Below are 14,590 nucleotides of genomic sequence, written 5' to 3' on the forward strand. Positions count from 1 at the left end.
CGGCTACGCTCTCCGAAACTAGACTGTCTTGTAACCTGATGTCTGTCCGAGCTCAAATCTGCAGAGAGAGCGGACAAACAAGGAACATAATAACTCCATGTGGCAGCCCCGGTGGAGTGTATCGCAGTGACGGCATCCACAGGTCGTATAATATAAGAAGCACTGTAGAGGGAAAGTCTTCTGTCAGAACAAAGTGGTGCCGTGTAAGTTGAAGAAGAGGAAAAAACTGGTGTTAATTGCGTGCCACATGCATGATGGGGAAAGACTGACGCAGCTAGAGTGCACGGTGCCTGACTGAGTGCTCTGTTGAAAAAGAATTGTTTGTCATGGACTGTAGCTGATCTGGTGTCTGTTCTGCCAGACGATCACTTTCTCTGTGGTTATTTCGAACATGGCCCTGAACGAACAGATTTTTTGATATTATATCTTGTAAACATATATTCTTGAGACAGAAACATATCTACTACAGTCTCAATATCTCTTAAAGAGTAGTAAAGGATACATCTCAGTCTTTGCATGCACTGCTCTCTTGCCTGTGTTTATTGATAATGAAAATTACGAGTACAATGGTGTAAAAAGTATGTGATATGCCGATGCGACCTACCAATAACAATCATGTAATGTCAGAATGTATACGACTTTGATGGTGACAGTCATCTCCATTTTATAAAATCATGTCACATATAGTGATATCTTTTTACAGCTCTGAAACTGTTTGAATATGCGGCTTACCCAGAGACACTAGAATGTTGGAGAAGTGTAACAGGAAGTGGCACATTTTGTACAAGTGGGATCGTCCCTATGTATTATAGAAATCGGAAAGAAAGCTTGAAGACTGTGGCTGAAACAACTCCTATCAGACCCCCGGCCCACACCGGCGTAGTGTCTGTTAGCGGGATACTAAATCTCTGGGAGATGTTTGGCGCTGGTATCAAAGGTTTATCAATTGGTAGCAGTCCAGCTTATTTTACAAGTAACTAGAAGAGTACACCGCCATGTTGGACACCACTAGAAAGTTTTACAACTCATTATGAACTGATCTGGTATAATATTTCTGACATCCATATAAGGGTGCAAGCATCTTGGAGGGGGTTACAAGCGTCTGCTATTAACAGCAACCTAAAGTATAATGGTTCTGGCGAGGTTAATACAAAATTCTTTAATGATAAAAAAACAAAAAACAAACAAACATCATTGTTTATAACTTCTCCTAGATGAAAGACACGTTTTAATCATTATGGACTGCTGTTTTACTATATGCTCATCATTATACTGTTTATACAGCAGCCTCCACTTGTAGGTTGAGGGAGAGTTACAGTTTTGAACAAAGCAGCACTAATCAACACTTTTTATCTGATTAAACACCAACTTATAGGTCGGTCTTATGAAATGTTTATATAAACTTATAAGACCTAATCATGAGAGACCAAATGTTATTTGGTATTGCTTCTCTTTAAAAACAATCTAACATATCAAGCTCATGTTTTCTTCTGCCAGAAATGGTTAAATACACCGTCCCACCCACAGGACACCTTGGCCTGCTAGTGCCTACTTACTGCGTGTTTCTGTCTGTCGCTGGAATTAGTCTTCATACAATCTTAACAAATTATAACATTGTCTGAAAGCTCTATATCTCGTTTCTATCTGTGCGAAAGTATTTTAAGATCCACATATCACAATAACAGCTGTTGACACAGAACTGGTTCAGACTTATGGCAGGTATGACTACAGGCCTATTGATTCTCTTTTTTATGCCAAAAAAAAGAAAGACCAAGGGAGAAAAACCTCACATTTCGTACTCAGCATGTTTGTGCCTCTGTAACTTCGCGTTCAGTATCATTCCTGACTTTCTGGTTGTAAAATTTAAAAAGTTAACCTCTTACCCTCTATTGATCAAAAGGTTTGAAGAAAACAGTAATCTGTTTATTCTAGGCACACTCTTTTTCTCATGCCTGTTTGGTCTGTCGCGCCGGCGCAAGCAAACTCTTGTTGTGCGGATAAGCAGTGTGAAACGAGCTAGCATGAGCACTAGCCGCGCTAGTGCAGGCCAATATGGTAATCGGTAACACCAGACGCGGCCAAAAATAAAACATGGAGTGGATGAGCATTGGAAAGGTTGATGAGGATGGCACAAGCCGAAGAGCCTTCATAAACGCCGTAGGACGAAGGCCACCTGATGGGACGCTTGTGACCATTCTAAAATATGTCTCTCTCTGGCACCTCTCAGAGACAGATCGGAAGAAGAGGGGAAGAAAGATGACATGAAGGTTCTAGAGACCCTTACCTGCTTGTATCAGGACCTGGAGAGGACGACCTGGCCGTGTATGGCCCTCCCTGCGTCTCCATTGCGTAGAGGAGCCTGGCAAGCGTCCACGCTGCATAATTCATCTCTACTCTAGTCGCAGCAACTAACAACAACACCACAACACCATCCAGCAGCACAAACACACCACACACTAACACCACAACCGAGCACACACCAACACACCACATCATATAGGCCGCGCTCTACTACGCAGAGCGCCTGACGATCCTCTCTCCCCCATAACATCAAGGACTCTTACTTATCCACTGTTCCTGGACAGAGGGACTGGTGTTCTCATTCCCACCAGCGGTGTCTCGCGCAGCGCTCTAGGTATCCTCCGTGTCTCAGAGCGTGTCCGGCGTTAGACTGGAGCACCCAATATTGACATGTAGCCGGAAAACCCATGACATACGCTCACATACCTATCCCTTGCCTCTTTTTGCATAACAGCATACCAAGCCAATCTAGCCCCGCGCCCACCCCTCCTCATCAATTTATGCTCATCTCAGGCTGCGCAGTCAACCGTTCGTGTCACTGCGCTAGCTCAGCCCATCCTCCCCACCCCGTCACCACCCTAATGCCCTCGCTTTTTAATCCAGCATGTCATCTCATTTAAGTTCTTGTCGAGCCTACCACTGAGCTTCTACGAATAGCCGTATCCCTCGTCGTACTTATCGAGAGCAGAGTCCCGCACTGCTCTGATCCGATGGCGCCAGTTGTAGCCTTCCGGACTCCAGTCCTACACCATCTGGCGCCAAGCTATATCGAAAATCCTCTGTCCGCCGCTACATTAAAATGTTCTGGAGCCCTCCACACGAAACTGAGCCAGCGACTCTTGAGCTCCGGCGGGCATCAATCCGTGACTCCGTCGGCACTGCTCGGCGGCCGATCTGTGGCACTAATATGTAGCCGGTGTGTTGTGTTATGCTCAAGGTCACGACCACATGTACACGAGATTTATCCTTCTATGGCCACCGGCATCCTGATGGCACAAAAACATAGGTAGAACATAACAGCTGAAGGCACAAGACGAGATGGCTGACACTTGAGTGCATCAAATCCTCCATCCTTCATCCCTGTATCGGTACATACCGTGCGATCAGATGTTCCGAAGAATGGTCTTCACTACCCTCTTTCCAGCATTACCAACCACAAACAAAATCAAACAAACAAAGAAAAAAACACATAAACAGAAATAATAAGTCCGCCACTCTTGATACCGTCATCACTTTCTGCATTTGCACCCCCCTATCAAAAAAAAAAAAAAAAAAAAAAAAAAAAAAAGGGATAGTAACTTTATTACCCCCATTGCAGGTATAAATGCACAACACAACAGACTCTAACCTTTAATCTTTATCGCTGTAGCACCAATCAATACAAATACTAAATGAGGGCTGCAACTACCAATTATTTTCATTAATCTGCTGATCACTTTCTCCATTAATAGATTAATCTTTTGGTCTATCGATTGTGAGAAAATAGAGAAACAGTTTCCTTGATCCAAAGCCTAAATATATTGAATTTAAATATTTGGCATATTTCCTTTAAAAAGGATTAATTGATTATCAAAATAGCAGCCAATTCAATTTCTATTGACTAATCTATTAATCAACTAATTGTTTCTACTCAAAAATAGAGAGGTTTCAAAAAAGGAAAGAACAGACAAACCATTGAACAAAAAAAAAACAGGCAGATAAGTCAATATGGAGAAGGAAAGACTGATGTCAGACTCACCCCTGTGGGAAGTAGCCTCGCCTTCTTCCGATCGACCTCCTGCAGTACTTGAGTTTCCTGCAGAGACGCAACAGAAGACAACAGCTTTCAGAAGTCTGTAGTCAAACACACAACACAGAGACTACAGCAGACTCAACGTTTCCCATCACTTTATGTGCCAGGAAAGAGATTTGCTGCACAGTCACAAGCACTGAAATCTCCAAAAAAGCAGAAACTTACTGGAGAGATGCCGCTTGACTGATACCTGAAAGTCAGAGGGAGGGACAGATTTGGTCAACACAGTGGACAGACTTAAAGAATTTGTCAACAAATCCCATGGAAAGACCAAAAAAAATAATGCACTAGTTGGTCCCTTAATAATTTCCAGCTTGTAAATCCTAGCCATGGTACTCAAGCCCATTGGTTCCAACTGATGAAGACAGAAAACAGCTGGGCAATGTAGTTTTCAGTCAGTCAAACAGGAGTAAGCAGTGCATTTGTTGGAGGCTTTTTTCAGAGGCACATTAACATCCATTTGGATCAGTAGTGCTTACAGCAGCAGTGCGGTGTATGTGGGGTTGTGCTCAAAATAAAGTGCAGAGCCCATGTTCAATATAATGAAGGAACATGTCACCCAGTGCAATAATGTGGTTCACTGATGTGCTTTTAATAGTTTCTGCACAGCGATGATGCTCTATGGTACAGAATAAGTTCATTGCTGGTTTTGGTCTTTTCATGGCATTTGATGACAACTTTAACCTCATTCATTCAAATATAAATAATTATTTTGCACATTAATCAACATTGATATTACTGGGGCGAGCTCAACAGCTAATTTGCACCTGAAGTCCCAACATGATAAAGTTATACTGAAAATAAAAGAGGTAAAAAAAAAAAAACTGGAGGAAATATAACACAACATCTATTCTAGCAATCTTAAACTAACAAAACAGTCAGACAAGTATGAAACACTACAAACAAGTTAATCTTCCTCCAGCCTGGGGAAAAAAAAAAACATGTCTTCAGAGGAATCCTGAAAAACAGAGACCAAAACAAACACAACCTGTTGCCGTACACCTCGGTTGGGCGGCAGGGTGAGCGCCCCCACGGTGGCCTTCAGCTCCTTCTCAGTGGCGGCGGAGTTGCTACGATTGCTGCTGGCGACCGGTCGGATCTGGATGTGGAACTTTTTGGGCTCCTCGTCATCGAAATCTGAATCACTAGAGTAGAAGTTGTTGTCCTTCTCATCAGAGCAGCGTACAGAGAGAGAGAGCGTTGTCAAGGAGAACAAGCTTTTTCTGCAAACAGGGATGAAGAGGTGATGTTGTTTGGCAAGTGTAGGTCAAGAAAGGAAACCATATTGGTGACTTGAAGGAGAGAGAGAGAAGAAATGAGACCTTTTATGGGAACATCATTCAAAAATAAAACTAATATAAAACCAAAAAAATGCCTGAGAGTAGATTACAAAGTCAAATTACCAGCAGGCACGAGTTTTATTACCCCCGCTCATTGGTGAATATTACTATTTGGACAACCTCTGTCACTCTCTTGAAGACGAAAGAGTAATTTGATTCACTGCGAGATTGACGACATCAGGACAACAGAGAAACAGTGCAGGCTCGCAGCACAGACACACATGCAAAACACAAACAGATGCAGCAGCACTGCAGAGCGTGCTGGAGGTGAGGGCTGCAGAGCTATCAAAAAGCCACTTCCTGTCGCACCCCTGATGAAGCCCCCCCCCCCTTCTTTTTGGACTCCAGTCTCTGCTGCACGCGTTTGTATTGTGTCATGTCACGTGTTGCGTGTTTTCACCTTGTGTTTATTTCTAGATTCAGAGAGAAACCGAGGGACATGTGTAACACGAGAGGCCTTTGATGAATGTATGCCGTCTATCCTGAGCAGCCGGGGGGGGGGGGGGTGGCTGTGGGGGAGGCTCGACAGAGGGATGACAAAGGCAGGAAGAGTTGTTATCTCCCCATGTGTCATGACTGGGAGGACGAGGCCGTGGAGTATCAGGTTATCGCATGCTGCTGGGCAACAGGCGGCTCAGTCCAGCTGGACTTTACCTAGTCTGAGTTTAACAGGGAGGACACATGTAGGCAACAAATAGGATTAGGATCTTTAAAATTGTCTGGCTGTAGTTAATGAGACCATGAATGTAGCCAATTGGGCGAACAAATTGCTTAAGCCCCGCCTCTCACCCCTGACCTTTTGATTACGCTTCATTTAAAACGTCTCCGTCTCAGTTAGAGGTCTCTTAGAGTTTATTCAGCGGCCTCATGAGGTTTAATATGATGCCTTTGTCATGTGAGTCAGTCGAGTTTGTGATATATTTCAGAAATCTGTATCCTCTTTATGAATTTGAAATATGTGGGTGTCACGACTGAAGTGATATGTTGTGTTTGAGGAAGGCTCTGCTTTCTGTTTTTAACAGTTGTTAATTGATTTCCATTCAACAGATGGTGTGTTCCAGTACAGAGGTAGTTAATATTCAGTTTATCAACTAGTAAACCTAAAGAAAATGAACCAGATCCAGATTTAATTGATTTAATTTAAGAGTTGCTCAGGTTTCTCCGGTTCATATAACTATAATACTTTGGGCTTTTGACAATTGGTCAGACCAATAGTTGGCCTTCTTTTTTTCCCCTTAGGCAGTAATCAAGTCGACATTTGAAAGACAACAGCAAATAGGAGTCAAAAGATGGAAAATACAATGCGGCAAACGTCCCCAGGCCAGACTTCAAGTGAGAACGTTGTGGTTCATGGTCCGTGGCTAAAACACCTCTAATTAAGCAGTTTTAAGACATCACCTATGATGGGCAATAGCTTTGTTAATATTATTCATTCTATATTAATTTCTTTCAGACTTAATGATACGTGAAAAACACAGTGCCTAGTGAGTCACTATCAGAAAGCGACAAGACGGGCCGAGGGCTGGCTGGTTAGTGTGCCAACTTCAGGAGAGGAAAAGACGTGATAGGGTTTGTATATTACACCTTTCTGTTTTGCTGCCTACATATAATTACTTACTAATTTATTTGCATTACGCTTAAGTTTCTTTTTTACCAAGAATGATGGAAGGAGGGCTTCAGTAAATGTTTGTTCTGTTTATCCAAACAAAAAAAGCCAGTAAACACAGTTTCGAAAAAAGATTACAGATTCCAGACTGAGCGTGTGTGAGCAGGAAAAGGATATCATTCTGGGTGCTGTCAGCTCGGATGACAAATCCTTCATCGTCTACTTCCAGGGGTGAATTCTATACAAACAGGAACACATGCACACACACGCACACGCACGCACACACACGAACACGCACGCACACACACGCACACACACGCACACACACGCACACACACGCACACACACACACACACACAAGCTGTGTCAGCATCACAGAGACAAATGGCACTCCAGCCACATGTCTGACACACAGAAGTGCTTTGTTATATTGTGTAACTGTAACTGCAGCCTATGTGTACAACTGACAGCTTTCTATGAGTGTGAGTGAATAAATACACTCTACAACTGTTACAGGCTTTCTGTGGTGTTCACGTGAAATTTAAGACTTTTTAAGACCTTTTTAATACCTCAGTTTCACTTTTTCACAGTCAAAGAATGATGGAAAAAACTTTTTACTAAGTACATGAGTTTGCAGACATTTACATAACATTTTTGTCGGTACTTCTCAGTATGTGATATTAATTCTTAGCAATATAATCAATCAATTAAGGTGAGGTGTATGGATTACTGAACAAGCCTGCAGGGTACAGATGTGACAGTATGAAGTAACTGTTAATTTATCTATTGATTGAGAATCACAGACCAGATCACAGAGCTCAGTTACAAGAACAGGAAAAACTATCCCAAAATAAGTTAACCAGGGTCCCATTGTCTCAAAAACCGATCTAATCCTGAACCCAGATAAGCAGCAGAGAGTTGATGGATGGTTGAACAATTAAATTAACAAATTATTACTATTTATGTTTTTAAGTTTTCATTAAAATTAACGCTTGTTCCCTATGAGTCGATGAGCTTCGTAGCAACTTTCTCCAGACAGTCAGCAGTGAGATATAATGTTAGAGTCTACTGCAGAAAAGAAAAAATGTTGAAGATCTCTGCAAATTAAATTTAATATCTTATAAACTTGTTTGAGGGAACAGAATTCAATGTTTTTTCAAGGCCTGCAGAGAGGCTTACGTTAACTGACAACACTCCAGTACATCTGCAAGAATAGTGCAACATATCCTGGACTTATTTCCATCGTAGTCCTTAGTGTTTACAAAGACCACAGACCATGTGTGAAGTCAGTGTGAGTCAGTGTTAATTAAACATGTTATTACAAACAGGTCAAACAAAGATGCTTGTCCTACAGGCAGAAGTGTGCTTTTTTAGTTTGATGTGAACCATGTCATTATGCCAGGATGTCTGGACAGTGTACATCAGCTGCAGCCATATGATCTTCAAAATAAGAGCTGAGGGAAACCAGATTTACACTCCAGCTCCAGCTCCAGCGTGGGAGCAGTTATTTTTAGACAGAGTGGGGACATACAAAGATGGTATTTCAATAGATCTGATTTCAGTAATCAGATCTCACCAGGTCAAGTTGACATGACAAGTGTAACTGTAGCCACTGATCTTTTTTTCCACAAAAATCAAAATCTTAATGAGGAAAGCTCTAACAAGTAGCTAATGCTTCATGGTGTGATCAGGCTATAAACATCACATTAAGAAGATAAATGTAACTGCAGCAGCTCAACCACAGTTAGACACACATGGATTTAAAGATGCAGTCATCAATATATATATATCAACACTGATAGAATTTATGAGGCGGTCATCAAACGACTCTTAAATGTAAAGCTGTCACAATTATCGTCCAGTTCAGCAGCAACTTTTACTTCACTACTATCACATTCAGCCTCACTGCTTTCATCATCCCTGTTTTCAGCAGCACCAGGCAGCAGTTCCCACAAAAAAAAAAAAAAACTCTGATTAACCCGACTGTTTGTTCTGTGCTACTGAAAGTGTAAATACTGGATTTAACAATTAGTCAGGTAGCCAGAAACATAACTCTTACAGGCTGGCTAAGAAGACAATATGTGTTTAATGTACACTGATATAATTGACACATAATTCATAACAGCTTTTTAAGGTGATGATGCTTTCTTGCTTTCGTGGTTAACATCCTAGTTATGTTGTAAAAGGTTTTAAATAAACAATCAAGAAGCAGTACTGATGCACACTTTTGAAGAGTTTCCTTTTTTCTTAATAAGTGGTATAATGTCTAGAAGGTGAACTGTCAGTTTAGGTGCATGTATTATCTTATGCAACTAGTTTTAAAGTGACCTCTTCTAACATCAGTTGTAGCTGTGACACTGCAGTCAGAAATTTAATGCCCTTGAAAGTAGCTCTGTGATCTGCTGTTTACTCTCTGCTTCCACGTCAGTCTGTTAGAGGGTTTTCTGGCAGCGTCCAAAGCCCTTTCACACACAATCGCACACACAGACACACACACAGACACGCGCAGGCAGACATGTACACAAACACACGCCCTCTCATGGAGTCACGCACTTCCTCTCTGGCTGCAACATTATCTCCTAAACCTCTTCTCAGAAGTACTGGAATAAACCTGGGAAACCCCACACCTTCAGTCACGTCATTATCAAACACACGCACTTGCACATGGTTCCCCCTCTGTCCCCCAGACACACACTCCCTTCTCATAGTTCTCCACAACATAGAGGTAGTAGTCAAGGGAGTCAGACAGGACTGATAGGATCTGCAGTGTTTTGGTGTGTATTATGTCAGATACTCACCGGTGCCTCCGTCACAGCTGAATCCCTGCAAATATAAAACACACACATAGATGTATTTTTGTTTTCATTGTTCAGTAGTAACTCAGACTGAAGCCAGTCGCAAAGAACGAGGATCAAGATTCATTTCCAGAAGATCTGTGGCCTGTACCACGAAGCCAGAGTAGTGGGTTATCCAGCTCAGATATCCCAACATAGAGAAAAGAGTTTACAACAAAGTGACAAATAATAAAGAGCAATAGACATTTTTTTTTTATAAATCAGTCAAAACTTCAATTTTATAACAGAGTTTCTAACAAACAGAGGGAAAGTTTACCACAATAAATAAAGATTATTTCTTTCCCGACAGGATTCCTGACACTGTCAATGTTTTTATTCCATCACTGCAACTCAGAATAACATGAGGAAACTCGATGGACGTGATGAACGGAAATAAAAAGTATGCCCTCTGTTGTCTTTTATGAGAAAAACAATCCACACACTCAAATACTTGTTATGATTATAAATGCAACTTCTCAGTCAAATAGACTTTATCAGCCATTAACTACTCTTCTTCTTCTATTATCAGACAAAAGAAAAGCTCTCTCCTTCTCCATACTAAAGAAATATATCATAATTCCTTCTCTTATTTATAGCCTTAGCCTTACTTTAATACTTGGGAATTATTTCTAGGGTTTCTACAGTTTCTTATTATATTCTGGTTGTGTGATCACATATTAACATTTGTTGAATATCGCTTTTTGCTGTCGTTATAAAACAAATTTACCTGCAGTATATCACCATTTCAGCTCATATCATATAAAGTATCTCATCCATGGTTCTGACGATGTCTCTTGTAATTACCGACACCACCTCTTTTATACGAGCGTGCTCGCAGCCAAATAACAGAACCCAGAGTTACCAGTTGATAACCATCTTTGTGATACCAGTTATCCAGGACTGACAATGTTAGGCTAAGTGAAGCCAGATAACCCCAAGAAAGCCAGACTAAGCTGAACTCACTTCATGATACAGGCCCCAGGGCTTATAGGGCATGTTTGCTTCAGTGTGTGTGTATGTGTACGAGTCCTTTCTATCTTTGTGAGGACCAGTTTGAGTTGTAGACCTTATGGAGTGAGGACAAACTGGCCGGTTCTCCTAACTTCAAAGATCTGTTTGAGGGTCATGACTTGGTTTTAGGGTTAGGCATTTAGTTGTGATGGTCGAGGTAAGAGTAAGGGGCTAGGGAATGTTTGCACTCACGTAGAGTCTGGCTCCTTGTCCCTCTTGCCCAGGCCGGGGATCCTGAAGGCTTTCCCTCGACTCTTCTTCCCACCTTCAGGTGCCAAAACTGTCATATACTCCTCAAATCCAACCAGAGCTGTAGACAACAGGCAGTTTGACAAGAATAAGAAACACCCACAACACACACACACACACACACACACACACACACACACACACACACACACACACACACACACACACACACACACACAGAGCCCATGTAGGCATTTGTATTTTGTCACTATGAATTATTCCGCCTCCACAATACTGTTATCATTGTGGATGCCTTCATATTTTTATTGTTATGTAAGCAGCTGTAGTTGTGCCTTTGTTCTTTTTTTTTCCTTCCCACTGGAGAGGAGCCAGATCTCATCCCGGTGAGCTCACTGTACCTGGCCGTTCTTTGCCCGTGCCCTTCTGCTCTGCAAATTTCTGGATGAGGTTATCGATGCCGATGTTTTCAACATTCTGCTTGAATTCCTCGTGGACCTGCAGCGGAGAAGAACAGAGTGATTATTTGGTCCTTTCTAAAGCATGAAATATAAAAAGGTGGCATGAAAATGATTCTGTTATTAAGGCTCTGTGTGATGACCCTTTATTGTAAAGTGTTAGCTGTGCCCTTCTGTCCAGGTTTAGGTTAAAGCTCATGCATGCATACATGTAGAAACTTAGAAAATGTCTGCCTTTGGTGTTCTCCAGTTGTTGCATCAAAACACATAATAATATGGCAGAATCTAGAAATTGCTACCACAAAATTGTAAAGAAAAAAAATTGCACCAACAGAGCTTTAACTGAAAGACTAAACATAAATGTCGTCAAAGATGGGTCATGACTTCGTACTGACAGACTTTCAGGTTCTAAATAATAACTATATTCCTAAGAAAGTTATTTTTTTCATAAACATATATAACAGAAAGTAAAAACTGATTTTGGATAGCTATGATAAATGCAAATACTTTTGGAGGAACCGATTTCTTCTCATAAAGCAGAGCTGGTCATCAGAGCAGGATTCAGTGTGAACATACCTGCCCCACCTGGACGTGGGTGTCTTCTATGGAGTGGGAGTAACCTTTGATCAGCTGTTTCATCTGCCGCAGGTGAGTCTCCTCGATTTCCTGAAACTTCTACTCAAACAAACACACACACAAGAAAATGAAAAACTATGATGCCTCAAAACGCCACTGTTGATTCATTTACCTCTCGGTGGGTTCTTATCTTTCTCTGACCTTTAATTAAATCCTTTAAAAATGACTGAATATCATCAAAGCTGTTCTGACATTTACTTTAAAACACAGATGCTTCTTCAAGTCACTAAGAAGATCATTTAAGTTGAGAAGGGTTTCACCGAACAGCAAAAAAATGTAGTAATTGTGCTGTAAGAGGTAGTTAAAATATTTCAGTTTTCTACACAAAACTGCCAATAGGTGTTTATGTATGTGTATATAGGCTTGATTTTGTGTGATTTCATTTGTTGCTTGGTATGTGTTCTTTTGTACATTATTTTTCTTGTTTAGTATCAGTCTTTGTTTTGCTTCTGTAAGAAAGAAAAAAAAAAAGAAACAACTTTCTCAGTCTATGAATAAAGCCATTAGTTTCTGGAGAAGCAGCCAATATCTAATAAAACAGAAACTAAAAACTCCACATATGTGCATTACAGTGAAAATGGCCTTTGAATGAGATGTGAGGATTCAGTCGCAGCTCCAGAGAGGCAGTCAGCCAGCACAGGAGGCAGCGGGTTGCCAGGTTGTTAAACCAGTGATAATTTGAGAGGATTTAGTATTTAAGTTTGATCCTGCTCTTTATTCAGCCAGCTCATTTGTTGCTGTCTGGTTCAGGGGAATTGTCTTGATGTAGTGGCTTTGGCCGTTGTTAGAGTAGTGAGCTTGTGAGCAGAGTTTTACCAGCTGCTTTTCTCCAATTAACTGGACAAAACCTGGGCAGAGAGCAAACATAAAACACTGTTAACTCATTGTCAACCTACAGCACACTTTATTCCCATCTACCCCGCCCCACTGATCCAGGTTGACTGCAAACTCATCAGGTGGATGTAGAAAGAATAGAAACCTGACTCCTGAGACCCCCTCAAAACTGTTGCTCTAAGAACAGTATCTTATGTGCTTTTCAACACCTAACATGTTTGGTATGTTTCGAACAAACACTGGTGTATGTGTGCCTGTTTAATGTAGCGTGTTAGCTGGTGTGACAACCGGTCTGACACAGCTCTCATTCTTCTAGGATTTCCAACCCTAAACTACCAATAAATCCATCTGCTGATTGTGACCTGTTCAGGAAGTGATCTTATATTTGATTTGTATAAGCTATGTAAATAATTTGGTAACCTTGGTAACACTTATGCATATCAGCATGGGACTGTGGGGATTTTCCATTATCAATCAGCCGCATTAAAGCAAGTCCATTAAAAAGGTAAACAACACACTGATGCCACAGTAATGCGTGAATATAGATCAACAAGTCATGTCGCTACCTGTTGGTCATTATTCAGAACACGTGGTCTGTTTTAGTCGAATAATGCTAATAATAATCACAATCAGCTATTTCCTTGTGACACCAGGGAACATAAATATACACATGTGAAGCATTAAAGTGTTGCATAAACTGCTGTCAGTCACACTGATTGATTGATTGATTGATTGATTGATTGATTGATTGATTGATTGATTGATTGATTGATTGATTGATTGATTGATTGATTGATTGATTGATGAATTAAAATATGTAATTTTTACCTTTGTCTGGACCACATGAAGCGACCCACAGGTATGTTATGTGGACGTGGCTTAGCGATTACAGTGTGATACAGAGCTGTAGAGAGATATGAAGCTGCAGAGGACTTATGGCCTCCACACACACCTCCTTTACCTGTGGCGTTAGATCAGGAGGAGGTTGATTAGGCTGAAATTTATAAGTAAGACCTCAGTAGCACTCATTGGAAATGTAAAAGTTTTTGCCAGCTGAAATCCAAACACAGACCTGCTTCTCTGCCATTGCTCTTATTCACTTCCTCCGTTTCTTCCTTGATCTTTTGACACATGTTTTCCTCCCAGTTACCACATTCCCCCGTCATAATTACGACCAGACCCCCCCCCCCAAAAAAAAAAAAGCCATTACAAGAGATAATTGGTCACAAGGATTTCAAATGTAAAACACAGAAGCACACATTGGGGTTTGTTGAAAATTTCCATGGAAACAGCAGCAGTAACCATGGAAGTATGGAGGCAGTGATTAAAGGTAATGAGCAGGGTGCGGGATGTGCTATCGAGTGGGTGTTTAGGAGTCGGGGGTTGAGGTTTCCACTTTTGGGGGAGGCATGATGTGGGATAATAAATGAAAGGATAAGATGGAGCTCTTGTGTGGTGAGAGGTTACAGAGAGGGCGAGTGAGGGAGGGAAAGAGAAAGCCCGAGAGAAGAGGAAATACATAAAAACACCACATCAGAGGATGGGAGAGACGGATAAAGAAGTGGCCCTGG

At 41.3% G+C, this 14,590-nt stretch overlaps 1 protein-coding gene across 2 annotated transcripts in view; it reads right to left on the reverse strand.

Annotated features, from left to right (window-relative positions):
• The window catches only part of LOC111216382 (F-BAR domain only protein 1-like), a 96,561-nt gene that overhangs the window by 43,679 nt on the left and 38,292 nt on the right, over positions 1–14,590 (reverse strand). For both annotated transcript variants that reach the window (XM_022738008.1, XM_022737931.1), the window contains exons 8-15: positions 12,126–12,224; positions 11,493–11,589; positions 11,077–11,194; positions 9,838–9,862; positions 7,217–7,277; positions 5,082–5,275; positions 4,259–4,283; positions 4,040–4,096 (exon numbers count right to left, since the gene is read on the reverse strand). In XM_022738008.1, coding sequence (XP_022593729.1) covers positions 4,040–4,096; positions 4,259–4,283; positions 5,082–5,275; positions 7,217–7,277; positions 9,838–9,862; positions 11,077–11,194; positions 11,493–11,589; positions 12,126–12,224 — 676 coding nt within the window. The remainder of the gene's footprint in view (positions 1–4,039; positions 4,097–4,258; positions 4,284–5,081; positions 5,276–7,216; positions 7,278–9,837; positions 9,863–11,076; positions 11,195–11,492; positions 11,590–12,125; positions 12,225–14,590) is intronic.

Source organism: Seriola dumerili, unplaced genomic scaffold (genome assembly GCF_002260705.1).
Source record: "Seriola dumerili isolate Sdu_G_001 unplaced genomic scaffold, Sdu_1.0 BDQW01000002.1, whole genome shotgun sequence".
NCBI lineage: Eukaryota > Metazoa > Chordata > Actinopteri > Carangiformes > Carangidae > Seriola > Seriola dumerili.